The sequence below is a fragment of the Notothenia rossii genome, assembly GCF_949606895.1.
Source record: "Notothenia rossii genome assembly, chromosome: 4".
Taxonomy (NCBI): Eukaryota; Metazoa; Chordata; class Actinopteri; order Perciformes; family Nototheniidae; genus Notothenia; species Notothenia rossii.
This window is the reverse complement of record NC_136902.1, coordinates 20,660,197-20,677,743: the sequence shown is the minus strand read 5'-3', so window position 1 is coordinate 20,677,743 and position 17,547 is coordinate 20,660,197. Positions and strand designations below refer to the sequence as shown.

At 41.8% G+C, this 17,547-nt stretch overlaps 1 protein-coding gene across 1 annotated transcript; it reads left to right on the top strand.

Annotated features, from left to right (window-relative positions):
* The first annotated feature begins 6,502 nt into the window (after nt 1–6,502).
* acvrl1 (activin A receptor like type 1) lies at nt 6,503–17,275 on the top strand. Its single transcript, XM_079677023.1, has 10 exons — nt 6,503–7,109; nt 10,608–10,679; nt 12,110–12,340; nt 12,693–12,886; nt 12,976–13,075; nt 13,166–13,312; nt 13,445–13,720; nt 14,290–14,487; nt 15,458–15,588; nt 16,239–17,275. Exons 1-10 carry the CDS (start codon nt 7,076–7,078, stop codon nt 16,383–16,385), a joined length of 1,530 nt encoding a protein of 509 aa, XP_079533149.1. The 5' UTR covers nt 6,503–7,075; the 3' UTR covers nt 16,386–17,275.
* Nucleotides 17,276–17,547: the final 272 nt, after the last annotated feature.

Here is a 17,547-nt window from a genome sequence, read left to right as displayed (position 1 = left end):
ACATTAAGCTAGAGCACAGGTCTACAAACATTCTCACACTATATTTTCAGCGTTGCGGCTCACTTCCTCTTCACAGGGGGGAACTTGGTGACCTGAGGTCATTTCTGAAGATAAATATCTCTAGACTGTAATGAAGGAACACTTTATATTTGTCATGAAAACTACTTTGGTCAGGATTACATTTTTATTCTATTGGCTTTGTGACAGGCTGTCCGTGAAAAAAAGATTGACCATTAGAAAGTTTACTAGTTGCGAATTAAGTCGTGGCTTTATTAAGAACTTGCTCATAAAAAACCAGTGTGAAAACGTGTCTGTTAAAGCAAATTCACAGTTCTTATACCCAAGTAGATTATACAATAAATAGTGCCCTCTAAAGAAAACCTCAAGGGAATTTGACCATGTGTCTCTTTGAATCACAGATAAGTAGAAGAGAGTTATAAGTGCAGATTAAAAAGAGACAACAATTTGCTGTTTTTTTCTTACATGACAGCTGATGTGAGAGCCTCCAGCTGTTTCGCTAGACATAAACCAAAAACTGAGAGATTACGGAGCCTGAGAACAAGGCAGGAATTTATATTACAGACATTAAGTTATCTCTCTCAGGCTCTACTGAATGAAGTGTTTTCAAACAGCCGAGTCTGTCTGGCATCCAAGAGACAAACGTATTTTCCATAAAGAGACACTTTGACTGCAGTAACAGAAAGGCTTTTGTGCACAATTGTATTACCATCAATGTGAAGGGAAATGTAAGATTTACAACACTACCCAAATCCATTGGAAACACAGATTGTCAGGATAAAGAAGAACATTGTATCATAATGTCCTACTTCACCCAAAAATGGGTTACGCTCATTGATTCATTGATGCTTAGGATAAAAACGGTGCAGAATGACACAAGAGTAGATTCTACTAAACAGTGCAAAAACTGTACAAGACTGAGAATATTGTATTCACATTTTGTATCTGTTTTGCTAGTTGCATAGTCATAGATTAGAAAAGGAGAAGAACCTTCCTTCATATAAAGAATCTTAAGGCTTAAGCCTTGAGGAAAAAGTGTTGACATTTAAGTTCATTGTTCAGGGTAAGATATAGGGTGTATCGTGAATGTGTATAGGGTGTATAGGGTGAAAATAGGATTGTAGTGAAAATGGAAGGTACAGTAGGGGGAATAGTATGGTAGTTCTTGTTGTTAACTACAGCAATGTTATTATATGGTGGGGTCTTTGTATGGGATTAGTTTTGTTTTATAAAGATAAAAGGAACACTTTCTAAGAATCAAGCAAAACTAAGAGTTTGAAGGAGACATGTCATGGCCATTTCCACTGATCATAATTCCATTGTTGAGGTCTACTATATTGTGCAATTTTCCAAACTCACATCGGTTTCTCATAAAGCATCTCTGTAACTCAAGGCCGGACTAACCATATAGGCAACCTGGGCAAGTGCCCAGGGGCCCTTGAGCAAAGAGGGCCCTCAGTGACAAGAGAATGGGTCTGCAGAGAGAATTTCGCCACGATCCCAACTGTTATCAGCCTGCAGCCAGGGAGGAGAAATCAGCAGAGCTGCCTGCACTGTGTGTGTGTGTGTGAGGAAGTCCGTGGATTGGTTAATTTGGACCAATCAGCCTGGTCATAGCTCTGGACGTGGCCACTGGGTGTTCTGACGTCACAATGTCCAGGAAGAACATGATAAATCTCCAACGAGGTGTTTTGGGGAGGTCTCTTCTGTGTTAGAGTTTTACTCCCTACAGGTTGTACTTTGAGGCTTTTTGACTCTGCAGACCGTTTACATGCTGGTTTCTCCAAAACTCGAGCTGGTTTCTCCAAAACCAGCTCGAGTGCGCTAGAATCTGAAAATACACAGCTGTGAAAAATCTGCCACTTCCTTACAGAGCCCCTCCTCCAACACACACTAACGCGCACATGACCAATGAGGGCACGAGATAAGTTTGTGCACAGATGGAAGGCTGACAGGCAGGTAGGCCATCCAGTTATAAAATGATTGGTCGTGCTTTTTACAGTACTACGGCTTCCACAGATGACATTTTTTTAATGGATTTTTTGTCAAAGCACTTAAGATATAAGGGATGTTAAGAGCATTCCATGGAATATAACAAAAAGTGTATCTCGAGCCAGTTTCTCAAACTTACCTACCCCACCTTTAAGTGAGAAGTAAAGAAAAGCTGTGCTATGAAAGTTAGCTTTTGCTACCTTTAGATCCATAACAATGCAAGCTAAGTATAGCCTAACAGCATGGACAGTTAGCTACATAGCTAGCAGTGAGTGAGCGTTCAGACACCGGCGCACACAGTCAAACGGACTCGTGTGCCTGACTCTACCAACTATTTTAAATAACTATAGGCCAATCTCTAAATTATCAGTTCTGGCGAAGGTGCTCGAACGCCAGTGAGTGAACAAGTAAAGGAGTTTTTATGTAAGAATGATATCCTGTCTAAACATCAGTCAGGCTTCAGAAAGCAACATAGCACCATCACTGCGACAATGAAAGTGGTGATTACAGGGTTGGGAGGGTTACTTTGTAAATGTAATCAGTTACTGATTACTGAATACATGGCTCTGAAAGTAATCCGAACACAGTTACGTGTCTTAAAACGTAATCAGATTACTTTTAGATTACTTTCTTTTTCCATAACAGAAGGGTATATTTTGGTGAACAGGAGACACAAAAAGCAAAAAGGAAACTGAACGTGTTTTTACTGTTTTAATGGCTTATCAAGAGCACAACTGAAACACAACATCTGAAACGATGTAACAACATAATAAACTTGTTGGGGATGCAGCTTGGGATGTGAGGAGTGAGGGACACGGCTTAGAACGGGCGTGTCGCCTTCTGTCCTGCCAGTGTTGGCAGGACATGAATTAAAATGTCAAACTCGGACTTCATTTTAAGGACATTTCGGCCAGGGTTGTATTTTTGTTTAAGCACCGGATTGGCAAAACAGGAGAGTGTGTGCACCAGTCTGCCTTGATCTATGAATTCATGTCCGTGACACTCACAGTATCTGCTGCCCACAGCTGTTTTATAGAAGGAAAACCTCCTTCACTTCATGAAATCTCTGCAGCGCCAGGAGGCAGCGGGAGCAAGGCCGGATTAGTACCTCCAGGGGCCCCTGGGCACTGAGCACTCATGCATTTTTTTAACATTATACAGACTCAGCTCGCTGAGCTTAAGCTTCTTTTAAAATGTTGAGAAAACCAAGGTAATGCTTTTTATGATCATTGAGACAGCGTGGTGTCCAGAGGTCTTATCCCGTTTTCCCACTTCCTCTTCCTCTGCATGAAGAAGGACCTGCACCATCTTCATCCACGCCGGGCGTTTGTTACGGTGGGTAAAGCAAGCAGGACCCAAATGCAGATTACACTGATATTGCCTTTATTTCAAGGATAAAATAATAACTTGGACAAAACAGAACACTCACCGGTGAACTCATTCACAAACAAAAGACGAACCAACACTGAACACAGGAAGAGACAAGACTAAATACAGGGAGGGGTAATCACAAGACGAGAAACGGCTGGGCAGGGGAGGAGAAACACAAGGGCCACAGGTGAACACAATCAGACAACTAGACACACCAGGGAAACTAACGACAGGAGGAAAAACACAGGGAAAAGGACCAGACAATATACCAAGGGAAAACATGACAGGGAGAACAGCAAAACACCCAAAACAAGACATACAAAACGTGACATAACACAATAATCGTAACAGAACCCCCCCCCTCAAGGGACGGATTCCAGATGTCCCTAAAAAAAAAAAAACCACAAAAGTCCAAAACCTCAAGCAGTGTGGGTGGAGGGGGTCCGGAGGAGGGACGCATCACTAGGCCACCAGGGTGGGTGGAGGGGGTCAGGAGGACGGGATTTTGGGCTGACAGCCCAGGAGCACAGCGGAGGACCCGGAAGGGATCTCGGGCGGACGGACCAGGGGCAAGGCAGAAGCCGAGAAGGGGGACTCGGGCGGACGGCCCGGGGGCAAGGCAGAGTCCAAGGTGGGGGACTCGGATGGACGGCCCGGGGGCAAGGCAGAGTCCAAGGTGGGGATCTCGGGCGGACGGCCCGGGGGCAAGGCAGAGTCCATGGTGGGGCGAAGTCCATGGTGGGGCGAAGGCCACAGCGGGCGAACTCAGGGGGCCGAGCCAGAGGGCGAAGACCGCGGTACTCAGGGGGCCGGGCTTGAGGGCGAAGACCGCGGCTCTCAGGGGGCCGGGCTCGAGGGCGAAGACTGCGGCTCTCAGGGGGCCGGGCTCGAGGGCGAAGACCAGACAGCTCCGGAGGCCGGGCAGGACCCGGTGTCGGCCGAACAGGAACCGGAGCCGGTGGGACAGGCTTCGGCAGGATCCCCCACGGATAAGGACCAGGAGTTGGCAGGACCCCCGGCGAGATAGGTGATAGTGGGGCTTCCAACGGAACAGGACAAGTGGTTGGAAGGACCCCCGGCAGAAGAGTTGTTGACGGGACCCCCAGAGGAACAAGACATAGGATTGGCAGGACCCCCGGCAGGAGAGTAGTCGGCAGGACCTCCAACGGGACTGGACATGGAGCTGGCAGGACCCCCAGCGGAACCTCCAACGGCACAGTACATAGGGTTGGCAGGACCCCCGGCAGAAGAGTAGTCGGCGGGACCCCCAACGGGACAGGACATGAAGCTGGCAGGACCCCCAGCGGAACCTCCAGCGGCACAGGACATAGGGTTGGCAGGACCCCCGGCAGAAGAGTAGTCGGCGGGGCCTCCAACGGCACAGGACATAGGGTTGGCTGGACCCCAAGCAGAAGAGTGGTCGGCGGGACCCCCAATGGGAACGGACATCGGACACCTCCTTTCCTTTCATTTAGAGAATTGGAACGGCACTTAAAATGGCTGCCACTGACGTACTTCCGGGTCATTTCACTTGGTTAGGAAGGTTCCTAAGCTAAATGGACTATTGGAACGCAACCCTTATACAGGGAGGGGTAATCACAAGATGAGAAACAGCCGGGCAGAGGAGGAGAAACACAAGGGCCACAGGTGAACACAATCAGACAACTAGACACACCAGGGAAACTAACGACAGGAGGAAAAGCACAGGGAAAAGGACCAGACAATATACCAAGGGAAAACATGACAGGGAGAACAGCAAAACACCCAAAACAAGACATACAAAACATGACATAACACAATAATCGTAACAGCGTTGCTCTTATCACTGGCTCAGCGTCATTTCATTTGACCAAATATCTTTACATATACATTTAATATATTTTATTATTATCCCTCCACCTTTTTGTGTTATGTCCTTTTATTTAAAACATTCTTTGAGACTTCATCTTCTGGTTAAAATTTCAATAAATGTAATTTGTATAATCAATCACTCTTTTGTGTTTATTCTACATGAAAATGTTAGAGATTCCATTCAAATATGTTAATTATTCATATCTTCCTCAGGAATAGTATGTCAAATTTGTAATGCTAAATGTATATCCTTTTCTCACAGGATATAGAATGAGACAACACAGTTTGTATCCATTTTGTATGAGTAAATGCCTCTTCAGACCAACATAGTAAGATGTGAGCATGTTCCTAATTGTGTTGGTATGCAACCTAGGTCTGGTCTGTTTAATAAAGTGAATCTGCCACTTTTATATTGTAGAATTGGTTCAATTAAAGCAGTCTTTAATTGTTTGTCCTAAACATAGCCATATGTGCTTTTGAAATGTAACATGTCTTTGAAAAAATAACAGTTTATATTGTGTATCACCTTTAGCTTAAAAATACATAGATGTGGGTTTTTTTATCTATAAAATAAATAAATAGACAGACAGACACTTTACCGATCCCAAATTGGGAAATTATTTTACAGCAGCAGTGTGTTCAGGTATTAAAATATTTAAAGTTGGAATAAAGTATAAACTACACAACACAAGTATAATGCACAGCAATCCATAAAATAAGTCCGATATGTTCATGAAAACTACCCAGGAGGTACCAACACAAACGTGGCTGCATGAGTTGCACTGTATGATCTGTGGTGTAGTGGGCTGTCACTCAAAAATTGAGTAGCCAATGGGGACGCACCCCTGAAAGTCCCGCCCACCTGGGACGTTTGTGTCAGAATCGAAAAGAAAAAATGAGGGAGCGTAAACGAGAGAGCAAAAGTCTGATCATTGAGAAAGAAGCAAAGAGAACTGCAAACAAAAAGATATGTTAGAACAAAGAAAAAAACACTTATAGTCTACATGATTACACAAATGATTTGTTTGCAACTTATAGTTTTATTTTTGAAATTAAATTTATTTTGCTTGACTCAGTTTTTTTTTCTCTTAAACTCTTAGTTTTGCTTGATTCTGAGAAAGTGTTGCTTTATCTTTATGAAACAAAACTAATCCCATATATTTGAAGCACATTCCTGTCAGTGCAGCGCAGACAGCAGTCCACAGTGGAAAAGGGAAAATGAGAGGTTTAGCAAGAAACAGGAAAACCGCTATGAGAACACATTCCAGGCAGAGCCGACCCTGTGCAGCGGGACAATAAGGGGTGGGACAAAGCTGTGCTCTATTTAGACATCTGTTATCTAGCATTTAGATCACACTTATTGACAACCACAAAAAACCTTCATACTTATTCGTAGACGACTTACTGAAGGAATTCACTTTGATGTTCTCAGAGCGGAAGTAGTCTGGTCTGGTCACAAACCAACGACGATGTTGTCGGTTTATCAACTCAGATTTGAACCGAGATGAGATAGCTTTCGGTGGAACTGCCAGCTCTTTTTTTTAATGTTTCACTTTTCCGGCAAGCGGAAGATGCTTAGTTGTTAAACGAGAGGGCAGATTTTAGTTGTGGATTCAAGAGGGAACACTGCGGGCACACTTTTACCAGAGACGGCGGCTCGTCGTCACCGGAGGAGCAGGAAAGGATGTGAACATCTGCAACTGAGACGAAAACTAACACGGTTTACTCCACTCTCTGGAAATGGAGCCAGCTGTGTTTTAAACTTACCTTCTTTTGACTTTAAATACGTTGGCCACGGAGGGACACTTGAAGCAAACTTGGATATGGGAGACGTGCGTCGTTTATGTCTGTTAAGATAATAGGCGTGAAGACAACAGGTAGGCTGATGGTGTAAAAAGCATCGGTTTTTTTCTCCTGTGGGTGTCTTATGCTTTGCTGTGGTCATTAAAACCATAACAAATATATAATAGCTAACACGTGAATGCTTATCACCTTTGACAGCGCCATAAATCACTCCACGTGTTTACAGATGTGAACCAACAGGTGTCTGAAACTGGCCTACCTGGCCAAAAGTCAAATTAACAACAGTCAATTATGTCCTTAAATGCATCTCCTGTGAATGACAAGCCCTAATAAATTAGATACTGAACGCTATATTCACTAGCCTATAAAGTAGGCCTACAATGGTAAGGTGTCTTTGACTTAACAATTATTCTAACACTTACTCCACTCTTTTTTACAACACTACATTTTACTTGATTAAGCCGATATTTGGACGATATTAGTTTATTGAAGATATATCATGCACAGTTTACATACTGTATGTATGAGGTAGCAGCAGCATCCCGATTACGTGTGATAGTTTTAAGCATATTTTTTTTTTTGAACTATCAAATATTGATGTTGAATCATCCTTTTGTCATCCATTAAAATTATTTAGTTTCGGTCGGGTTATAATAAGAAGCTACTTTTACACTTTAAGATTCAAAATAAAACACAATACCATTTTGTAAATATGAATTATATAGTACAGTATTGTATAGTTTAAACAACCCAACAGGATTTAAAGAAGATTAAATATGTCCTTCCTCAATCAGTTACATAATTAAACTGATGTTTAAATATTAACGTGACATTTTGTTGCATAATGTGTGCTTTGTATACCATAAGTACATTTTGTCATGATATGTATTTTTTACTTAAATAAGACTTTCACATACTTCAGCTTAAGTAAAGGGTCTGAATTATTCCTTCATCACTGGCCAATCCTTATTTCAAAACATGTTGAGTTGAAAAGCTCATACTTTTGGAAATCTGCAGAATTTGCATATGTACTGAAGAAGTGGTCTTGATTTCTCCTCCCTGCATATCTTTTACTCCTCCATCTCCATCACCCATCCTACACATGCACACCCACATAGAGGAGACATTTGCTCTTTATGTGTATAGGTCATTATGGAAGTCACATTAGATCTTTCCAGGGTGCTGCTGTTGTAGGTGTATGACTTCAGGTGTGTGTCACTCATACTCCTGTCTTCATCCCTTTCTTCCCCAGACATGCATTCATCGTAGGAATGCATGTGAGAGCATGCAAACAGTAACTGAGCCATAAAGCCTGCCAAGCCTAGCTTTGTCTGTGAAATGAAGATACAATCAGTATGTCGCTCTAACAAGCAGACAGTCACACACAAGAGGTTTTTTTACACCTATAAAACAGACAGGAAAGAAAACGTTTGAAATGTGTGGCTATGTTATTAAAGAAAATAATTGATGCAGTGTTTACTTGCCATTTACACCACATGATAGAAGCTTTTACAGTAACACCGCTTAAAGTTTCTTCCCAGAGACAGAGTAATGGGGCTTTTTGGTGTGTTGAGGCCCAGTGGAGGGCTTGTTGGAGGCTGCTGTGCTATGGCTTTCCCCCTCAACCCTTAGCTATAACCGCACAGTCATCCAGATGGAATGAGAGATCTGCCTCCCTGAGTTAAACCTCTGTAGATGAGAGGAAGAGATGACAATGGATTTGGGTCACGAGGGAGTAGTGTTCAACAGAAAAACAAGAGATTGCCCAGAGAGGAAGTGCACTGAAATCTTAATGCAGACAGACTACGATGGAGGGCAAGATTACTCTTCTATGTCAGGATGATAAAAATGATTGTGAAATATTTCCTGTTCCTCCGCTGGGAATAAGTTAATGCAGCTGGTGGAGTTTTGCTTAGGCTATTCCTCCAATGGACCCACAGAATAACCACCCCTGACATGAAGTCTGCTTAACAAAGGAAGAGCTTTTTTCTGTATGCTAAAATATGGCTTGTGGTTTTAGCAAGTCAGAGCAAAGTGCAGTTGGTTCTCATCTGTTGAGCTAGAGCCTCACAGCTTTCCCGCATAAGATAGTCTAAAGATAGTTTTTCAGACATGTGTTCAGCTTTCTCATGTGAAATGGATATCTTACTAAGCAGAGATGTCACCTTTGATTTGACACTGAGATACACATTAAAAACTCAGTTCTCATGTTCTCATGACAGCAGCTGAACTATATCTAAAAAGCTGACAAAAGTATCAGTTCAGTAAAGATACAGATATTCTTGCTAAACACCTCCTACTCTAGTTTCTGTTCAGTGACATTTGACACGACTTTACACAATGCCAAAGGTAACGGGACAGCTTCCTGTATTGTAAACCAATTGGTTTCTCTTGATTACGGTTTGCCCAACTGGTCTTTAAAGACGTTCAAAATGCGTCTAGATGTATTTATATTGAGATATTTAGCTTCGATTTAAGGCAAACTCTGACCTGTACAGTTTTGTAGCCACATGTTGTCCTTGTTCTGAAAAGACTCAAAATTGTGAGTTGTTGGCGGAAGACTTTAAGAACCATCTTGTATCAATTTTGGACCTTACTCTCAGTAGCAACTGTCAAGTGTATCTGAATACACAGCCCAATTGGCGGCTTAAATACCTGGTTTATATGGTTTCTTGTGTTATGTGCTTCCTTAAGACAGAAAGCTAAAGGCATGGTAAATAAATCAAAATTCTTCAGTTTTTTATACATCCTCGGTGACAAAGCGCTTGAAATGTATAATGTTGCCTGAACTGTACACAGAGCATAAACTCGAGGCTATTAGGAAACACGGTTCACCCATTTTATGTACTTCATTAGCACAGTGGCAACAGAAAAAACCCAATATAATTTGCTACAGTAGATGTTTATACATTATTTTCAACTACTTTTGTGACTTTCTTGTCATTTATTAAGCACACCTTGGTGTCGTGTAACAGACTAGTGTGCTTCAGCAGTGAGAATGACCGAGCTGTGTATGACGGCCCTCCTGTTTGCGTGACCCTCTGCTGTGCAGCCCTAAACAATGGGCAGACCTGAGTCTCGCCGGCCAGCCGGGAGGGGCCACTCAATGGCAGGAAGCGTAGCCATCAATATTTACTCTGCAAGCAGGGCAGCGGAGGAGTCGACAGGCCTGGAGCCGGGTAGCCAGCGCCACACGCAGTCTCAGCACAAATACACAAACACTTTGCAGTGCTGCAGCCTCCTTCCCATAAGCCCCCTTTCCCCACCCAATGCAATTACAACGCAGGCAGACAGGCTGGGCACTCGGCTGTTGTTTCTGACCTCATAGCTTCCTCCTCCAAAGAGTCCGTGCTTTAACCACAGCTCGACTCCTCACAGACACTATTATGTTACAGTCTGTACATTTTAATCAAATTGCCGTTATTGGTTCCTCCTTGTGTTCCCAAAATGCCCCAGATTAAGTCTTTGATTTTTCTTATTATGACAGCTCCTAATAAAGTGACTACATTGTTTTATAATTTCATATTTAGATCTAAATAAATGTTATTTATTCTTTTGTTCCTTATTCACAGAGATGGGAAGCTCTGCTCTTCTTACATTGGTGCTGCTCGGGGCGTTTCTGTGGATCTCTGCTATCCATGCAGGTGAGTTTACGATCGGATGTAAAACATGTTTACTGTCATACAGGGCATTAACTTTGTTGTATTGAATAAACGCTCCATAAAAGGGACGATTTGATTCTGAAAATAAATCATGTGACTAAAATAAATAAGCATCACGAGCACGGACTAAGTCAGTGTGTATGAAGCTTTTTGATCTTTGTGTGAGCAAGAGAATCAAAACAGACTGTGTGGTTCTCACCAATCCTCCTGCATCAAACAATAGCTGGCTGTTTTCAGCAAACAGGCTCAGACAGGCCGAGTGCACAATACCTTCCCCTTCATAATGCAAAGTCAAAATAAATAAGTGGCTGGTGAAGACATTTCAGTAACTACTCAGGTAATGCTAGACCAAACCATAGCTAAAACGCTCAGGAATATTTTTGCTTACATTTGTGAGGTGGTCGGGCAGCTTTGAGAATGTCTGACTTTGAAATTATACAATGCAGCTTTAAAGGTCTTTTATACATAAACATGTGTCCCCTCTGTGAAAAGAGATTCTGAACGTTTCAGGAAAAAAAAATTCTCTCTTTTTGTCCTGATCCATAAAAACCTGTCTGAAAATGAGCTGATCAGACTTTGGCCACTTTATGATGTCATAACAATTTTTTGGCTTGTGTAACCATTAGCCAATCACCAACCAAGGTAACACCCGCCCACCTTATCACCTGAATCTCCTCCTAGAGCACCATTGTGTTCTTTTTAACCAAATATCTCTCAGAGGGGCGTGGGGAGTGGCTCCTTATTTTCATCTAAAGTAACAGACAGAGAATCAGCACTTTTGAAACCGGGCTGGAACAGAGGGGATTATGGGATGCTACAATGCATGATCTGTTTGGTATTTCGAGCCAAACAATTCAGAGACATGTTTTGTATATATCTGAGACCTATTATATATTGATGAAAAACAGTATAATAGGGGATCTTTAAAGATTTTTAACAATTGATCCGTTTAGAGTTTGTGATGTACAGCCTGCTTTGTGGGTTAAATGTCCTTCCCGCAGAGGTCTATGCAAATACTTTATAGAGGGTATGAAAGTATCACTGCGAATAGCACATCTTCATTTAGTCATTCAGACATGTTATTCTTCTATTGTATCCCAAAACACCTCCCCTGGTTAAACATACAGCCTTTCACATCCATGTTTTGTGGTTGCCAGGAAATGCCATTTCCATATTTCTTTCTATTACCAAAGGGGTTTTCCCTTGAGGAAGGCTAGGTGTCTTCAGAACTATAATGTATCACTTTACCCACTAATCTTTAATGAATGATTTGTGTTAACCTTGTATGGCCTAGAATTCACTTTCCTTTTCTTTTACATTTCCCAGATCATTCATCTGTGTTATTTCTCTATGAACCAGTATCCAATGACTCAAAGGCCTTTCTGTTAACACTGTCCGTGTGTTCTTCACAGATGACGATGGGAAGCGTTGGTGTACATGCGAGAATGATAAAGGCACATGCGTGAATGGAACGTGCAGTGGCGACTACTGCTTCTTTACCCGGGTACACAAGAATGAGGAGTGGGGCTGTTTCCCCAAAGAGTATTACAGAGAGCAGTGTTTCACCTCTTTCGAACACTACTATATCTCCTGCTGCAGAGAGAATTATTGCAACGCCAATTCCACGCCACCTCCAACCATAGGTCAGCACCCTAACCCTTTTCTTTACATTATTTTAACATTATTTTTAACATCATATCCATGGATGTGACCACTGTGGAACTGGGCCCCCTACAGTTCAGTGCACATCCTGCTTTGCTTTGTACTGATGGGACTCAAAGCATCACTCTAGATAGCAGCTGGTTCCCCCTTGTGGTCAGTAAGAGCAACATTGATAGAGTGTCGCTTTAATTTGGACAGAGCAAAATTGAATGTCATGATATGTCGACGCATTTATCTAAAAAATTCAAAAGTCCTCAATTTGTTGAAATCCACTCAACTAGCTCCACAAAATCAAAAATGTCTGTTTGTGCCTGAATGGGTTTGTGTATGCAGATGGAGAGGTGAAAGATACAACTCGTCTGGAGCTGTGGATCGCGTTGTCTTTGCTCCTGTTAATCACGACTGCCAGCGTGTGTGGCCTGGTGCTGTTCCTGCGCTTCCGACGTGCGCACAGTAGACTGAAAAATTTGGAAGAACATGATGTCACCATGCTCAAGGTCCCAAATGGAGAGGACCCAACATACGGCGTAAGAGACATTTGACATCAGACACAATCACAGGATGTTTAAAGGTTTTGAGTTCTCACACTTGGATTATTTCTCTGTTTCTGTCTCAGGATATCTTTGATGAGTTTTGTACATCAGGGAGTGGGACCGGACTGCCCTATCTGGTCCAAAGGACCATGGCCCGACAGATCTCACTGGTCCAGTGTGTCGGTCAGTCTCCTTTTTTCATCCCGGCTACTCTTCCTTGCCTAGTCTGGTTTATAGCTTTTCAGTTGTGACATTGTGTCACTGTGTTTGCAGGTAAAGGCAGGTATGGCGAGGTGTGGAGGGGAACTTGGATGGGGGAGAGTGTGGCTGTCAAGATATTTTCCTCTAGGGACGAGCAGTCCTGGTACAGAGAGACAGAGATCTACAACACTGTACAGCTGCGACACGACAACATCCTGGGTAAGGTAGCATATTGCAACAAATCGGTTTGGTCATACTATTTTCTGTTAAAGAAAAAGGGGTAGGGTAATTTGAAAAAAGCATCATCCGAGAGACTGACGTTAAATTAACCATGTCCTGTTCTGTCCCTAGGTTTCATAGCCTCTGACATGACATCCAAGAATTCCAGCACCCAGCTGTGGCTCGTCACCCACTTTCACGAGCTGGGTTCCCTCTATGACTTCCTCCAGTACAGCAGCTTGGAGCCTGAGAGCTGTCTGAGGATGTGCCTGTCTGTGGCCTGCGGTCTGGTCCACCTGCACACTGAAATTGTCAGCGCACAGGAAAAACCAGCTATCGCCCACAGAGACCTGAAAAGCCGAAACATCCTGGTAAAGAGAAATGGGCAGTGCTGCATCGCTGACCTAGGTGAGTTTCGTGCAGAAAAAGGACAGCAAAATCACAATAAATCCTCTATATTTCTTGTTGTATCCATGTCCAACTTCTGCTGTTGGTTATAAATAATATGTTGAGACTGAACAGCTGTTGTGTGTGTATATATATATATATGTATATATCTTTGTCCCTGTAGCCATCAGGCTGCACAATCAAGTGACCCGTTAATAGTATCCAGGACTGTGCATACATAAAACCTGCACTGTTTTTACAAGACTTTAACCTGAACTCACATCTGCACACTTATGTAAACATATTTAACATGTTCATTTAAATGCTCAACGTTTTACTGTGATATATTTTTTCCACAGTTACTTTATCACTTTATTTTTAAATATTTATTTTATTATTATATACATTTTAATTCAATTTTATCTTTATTTGTACCTTGTGTGAATCCTGTTTTTGACTCTGACCCTTTTGCTGCTATAAACGCCTTAATTTCCACAAGGGGATAAATAGTAATAGAAAGTTCCATCTTATCTTATATGATGATTTTAAAAAATAATAAAAAGTGTGTTCTCTGTGCCTACTCTCCTCAGGTTTGTCTGTGATACACTCTCAGTCCCAGGACTACCTCGATGTGGGAAACAACCCTCGTGTTGGAACCAAGCGCTACATGGCCCCTGAAGTCCTGGATGAGACTATTCGTATGGACGTCTTCGAGTCCTACAAGCAAACTGATATCTGGGCCCTGGGCCTGGTCTTCTGGGAAATTAGCCGCAGGACCATTGTCAATGGTAAGAGGAGTCAGGCTGTCAGAATGGGGCGCCTTTACAGTCATCTAAAGAGATATAAATAGATTTTGTTTCATCCTTAGGAAGAACGAGACAAACAGTATTTGTATGTATGCATGTACCTTTAAAAGTTGAGGCTGCTCAGGCACATCATGTGTTTTTTTCTGTCATATCTGTCTGGCTCTGCATGCATAAGAAGCAGTAAGTCTCATGTCTCTCAGCACTCCAATGTTTTCCTACTCTGTGTCTGTCTCTACTATCCTCTGTCATGATTAGCACTGCAGTAATTATAAACAGTCTTATCTGGTGTCAGCACTCAATTGTACATAGTCCAGATGCTCACGCACACAATTAGTAGATGCAAGCATGCATCCATGTTAAGACGACTGCACACACAGAACTTCATGTGTGTACTTGTCTTGATTCTTACACACACACACACACACACACACACACACACACACACACACACACACACACACACACACACACACACACACACACACACACACACACACACACACACACACACACACACACACACACACACACACACACACACACACACACACACACACACACACACACACACACACACACACAGACACAGACACAGACACACACACACACATAAACACACAGCAGGCATTGCAGATATCCAACCCAGTGAAGTCGCCAGGGATTTGATATCTTTCCCTGCTCTCTAGTTTAGTCAAACATGCTTTAAGAAAACTCCCACTACAGATTATCACAATTCCCAAGTGTGCATGAAAATATATTTATATTGTGAAAATCTATCGGGGGAGGTTGAATGGAGGTTTAAAAGTTAGTTTGTTTTTAAACATTACACGTCACTTACTGAATCCCACAACAAAGACAGTTGTTGTGACTATTTGGCATTTGTTCTTCAGCTCATTTGGAAAAGGAACAGCACACTGAGTGTTGTTTTTGTCTCTCTTTTGGATTGTTTTAGGGATTGTGGAGGAGTACCGCCCTCCCTTCTTTGACCTGGTGCCTGTAGATCCCAGCTTTGAGGAGATGAAGAAAGTGGTGTGTGTGGATCAGCAGAGGCCCAGTCTGCACAACAGGCTCCATTCCCATCCTGTAAGCCATCAGATGAAACGTGCACACATTTCCATGCACACACGTGTCGGGTACACTTGTTTTTTATGTGGCTGTAAAAAATCTCTGCACAAGTTATCACATCTGGTTTTAGTCTATAGTTGGAAGGGTTATAATCAGCATTATTTCCGGAACTAATATATGAATTTATTACAAACTCAAACAAATCAGTAATGGATCAGATCTCCTTGAAGCCACCAGACTCCATAGACAGAATCAGTTATTTTACATGACATAAAATAGACTTCATCTAAAAGTCATCAAAAACATATTTAATATGCTTTCCAGTGCTCCAACATGCACCAACTCAGGATTAAAAGTTTGAAAGACAGGCTGAATAAGTAAGAGCATTTTTTAAAAGCATCCACCGTAGCTGCTTTCAACTGTTTACTATGCTTCCCCACGTGTTTGTGACATCAATCGCTACACACTGGAAAAAAGAAAGAATACTTGTCTGCTCGCAATGGGAAAGAGTAAATCCCCTATTTTAAGCAGATGTTCACACATTTTCATAACTCACAAATTGGTGCAAAGTAAAGCACATACCCTGTAGGACACATAATTACGGTGCCTCACATGTTTTATTCTACTGTGATGGCCAAGAAGTAATTCATATGTTCCTGTTTTTCCAGATCCTGACGGCCATTGTGAAGATCATGAAGGAGTGTTGGTACCAGAGCCCATCAGCCCGCCTCACTGCCCTGCGGGTGAGGAAGACTCTCTCCAAACTGGACACTGACAGTGACTTCAGCATTGAGAAACTCAAGCAGGACATCTAGTCCAGAAAGTCGGGAGTTAAAGGGGACAAATAATTGAGAACGCCTGAAGGGAAAATGCTCTACAATCCGACAGCACAAGGTGCATATCATTAGCATCATTTCAAGATAATAACTCACACAGTCACTGCATTACATTGAAACCATATGACTGTCAGCAGCAACGTCTAGACTGGCTCCCGAGGCTATTCTCTGTGGCCTAATTTCCATCTGCCATTTCCCTGGTGCCTTAAACCAAAAGGCCCCAACAAGAAAACTATTGGGACATGTTATATTACTTTTATCATATTCAGCTAAATAAATACTTTTTAAAAGCAGAATAATAAAAACCCACTAATTCCTAGAGTCTTATTCATAATTGTCTAAATCCCCCCTATGGGCATGACAGAGAGGGAAGTCTGGCATTGCACAATTACTTATCATTCTATCGAGAAGAGGAGGAGCATGTCATTATGGACTTTCTCTGAAATACATTCAAATTGAACAAATTGTTTTTTCCATATAATGACCAAAGCCCAAAAGACATGGAGGCCTTGTTTAAGTTAAATGAAAGAAATAAATGTAAGTAATAAAATACCAAAGCACATTACCTGTTGTGGTAGCATATTTAACTTGTATAAAATAAGCATTTATTATCTGCACATGGGCACATTGAGCTATTTAGTTGTACATATTCAAACTGCATTCAAGCTGTTGCCTTCAATCTCCATTGGATTATTTTATTAAAAAATGAGACACTTTTTATATACTTTTTTACAAAACATTTTCTAATTATTCTTTTTTTATATTTCTATAGGCCAAAAATGTATCATCACCATTACTATGGTCAGTAGATAAATCCACAAACAGATATGTATTGTATTATGTTGAATAAAGGATTGTATTTTTCAACAGTTTGCTCTGTAGATACGATTTTTTTTACCAATTAATGTTTGCATTTCTCTCTTTGACCAGTAGGGGTCATCAGAAATCAGAGAACCTAATGTTGCTTAGAAGAGCAGCTTCAACTGGAAAATTAACGGTGTCATTTTGGATTGTGATTTCTTAAAAAAATGGGTTAAGTCAAATAAGTAATCACAACAAGTATATTTAACATATACTACTATCAGGGGAAAAGTAGAACTTATTATTTTACACAACTTATACATCATCAAGTTTTAAAGCA

What these genes read in the sequence shown, in the direction of transcription:
- acvrl1 (XM_079677023.1), top strand. Translation starts at nt 7,076, where the DNA reads ATGTCTGTTAAGATAATAGGCGTGAAGACAACAG. An exon ending in CCGCAGGACCATTGTCAATG is followed by an intron (nt 14,488 to 15,457) that starts GTAAGAGGAGTC and finishes GGATTGTTTTAG; the next exon opens with GGATTGTGGAGGAGTACCGC. An exon ending in ACAGGCTCCATTCCCATCCT is followed by an intron (nt 15,589 to 16,238) that starts GTAAGCCATCAG and finishes CTGTTTTTCCAG; the next exon opens with ATCCTGACGGCCATTGTGAA.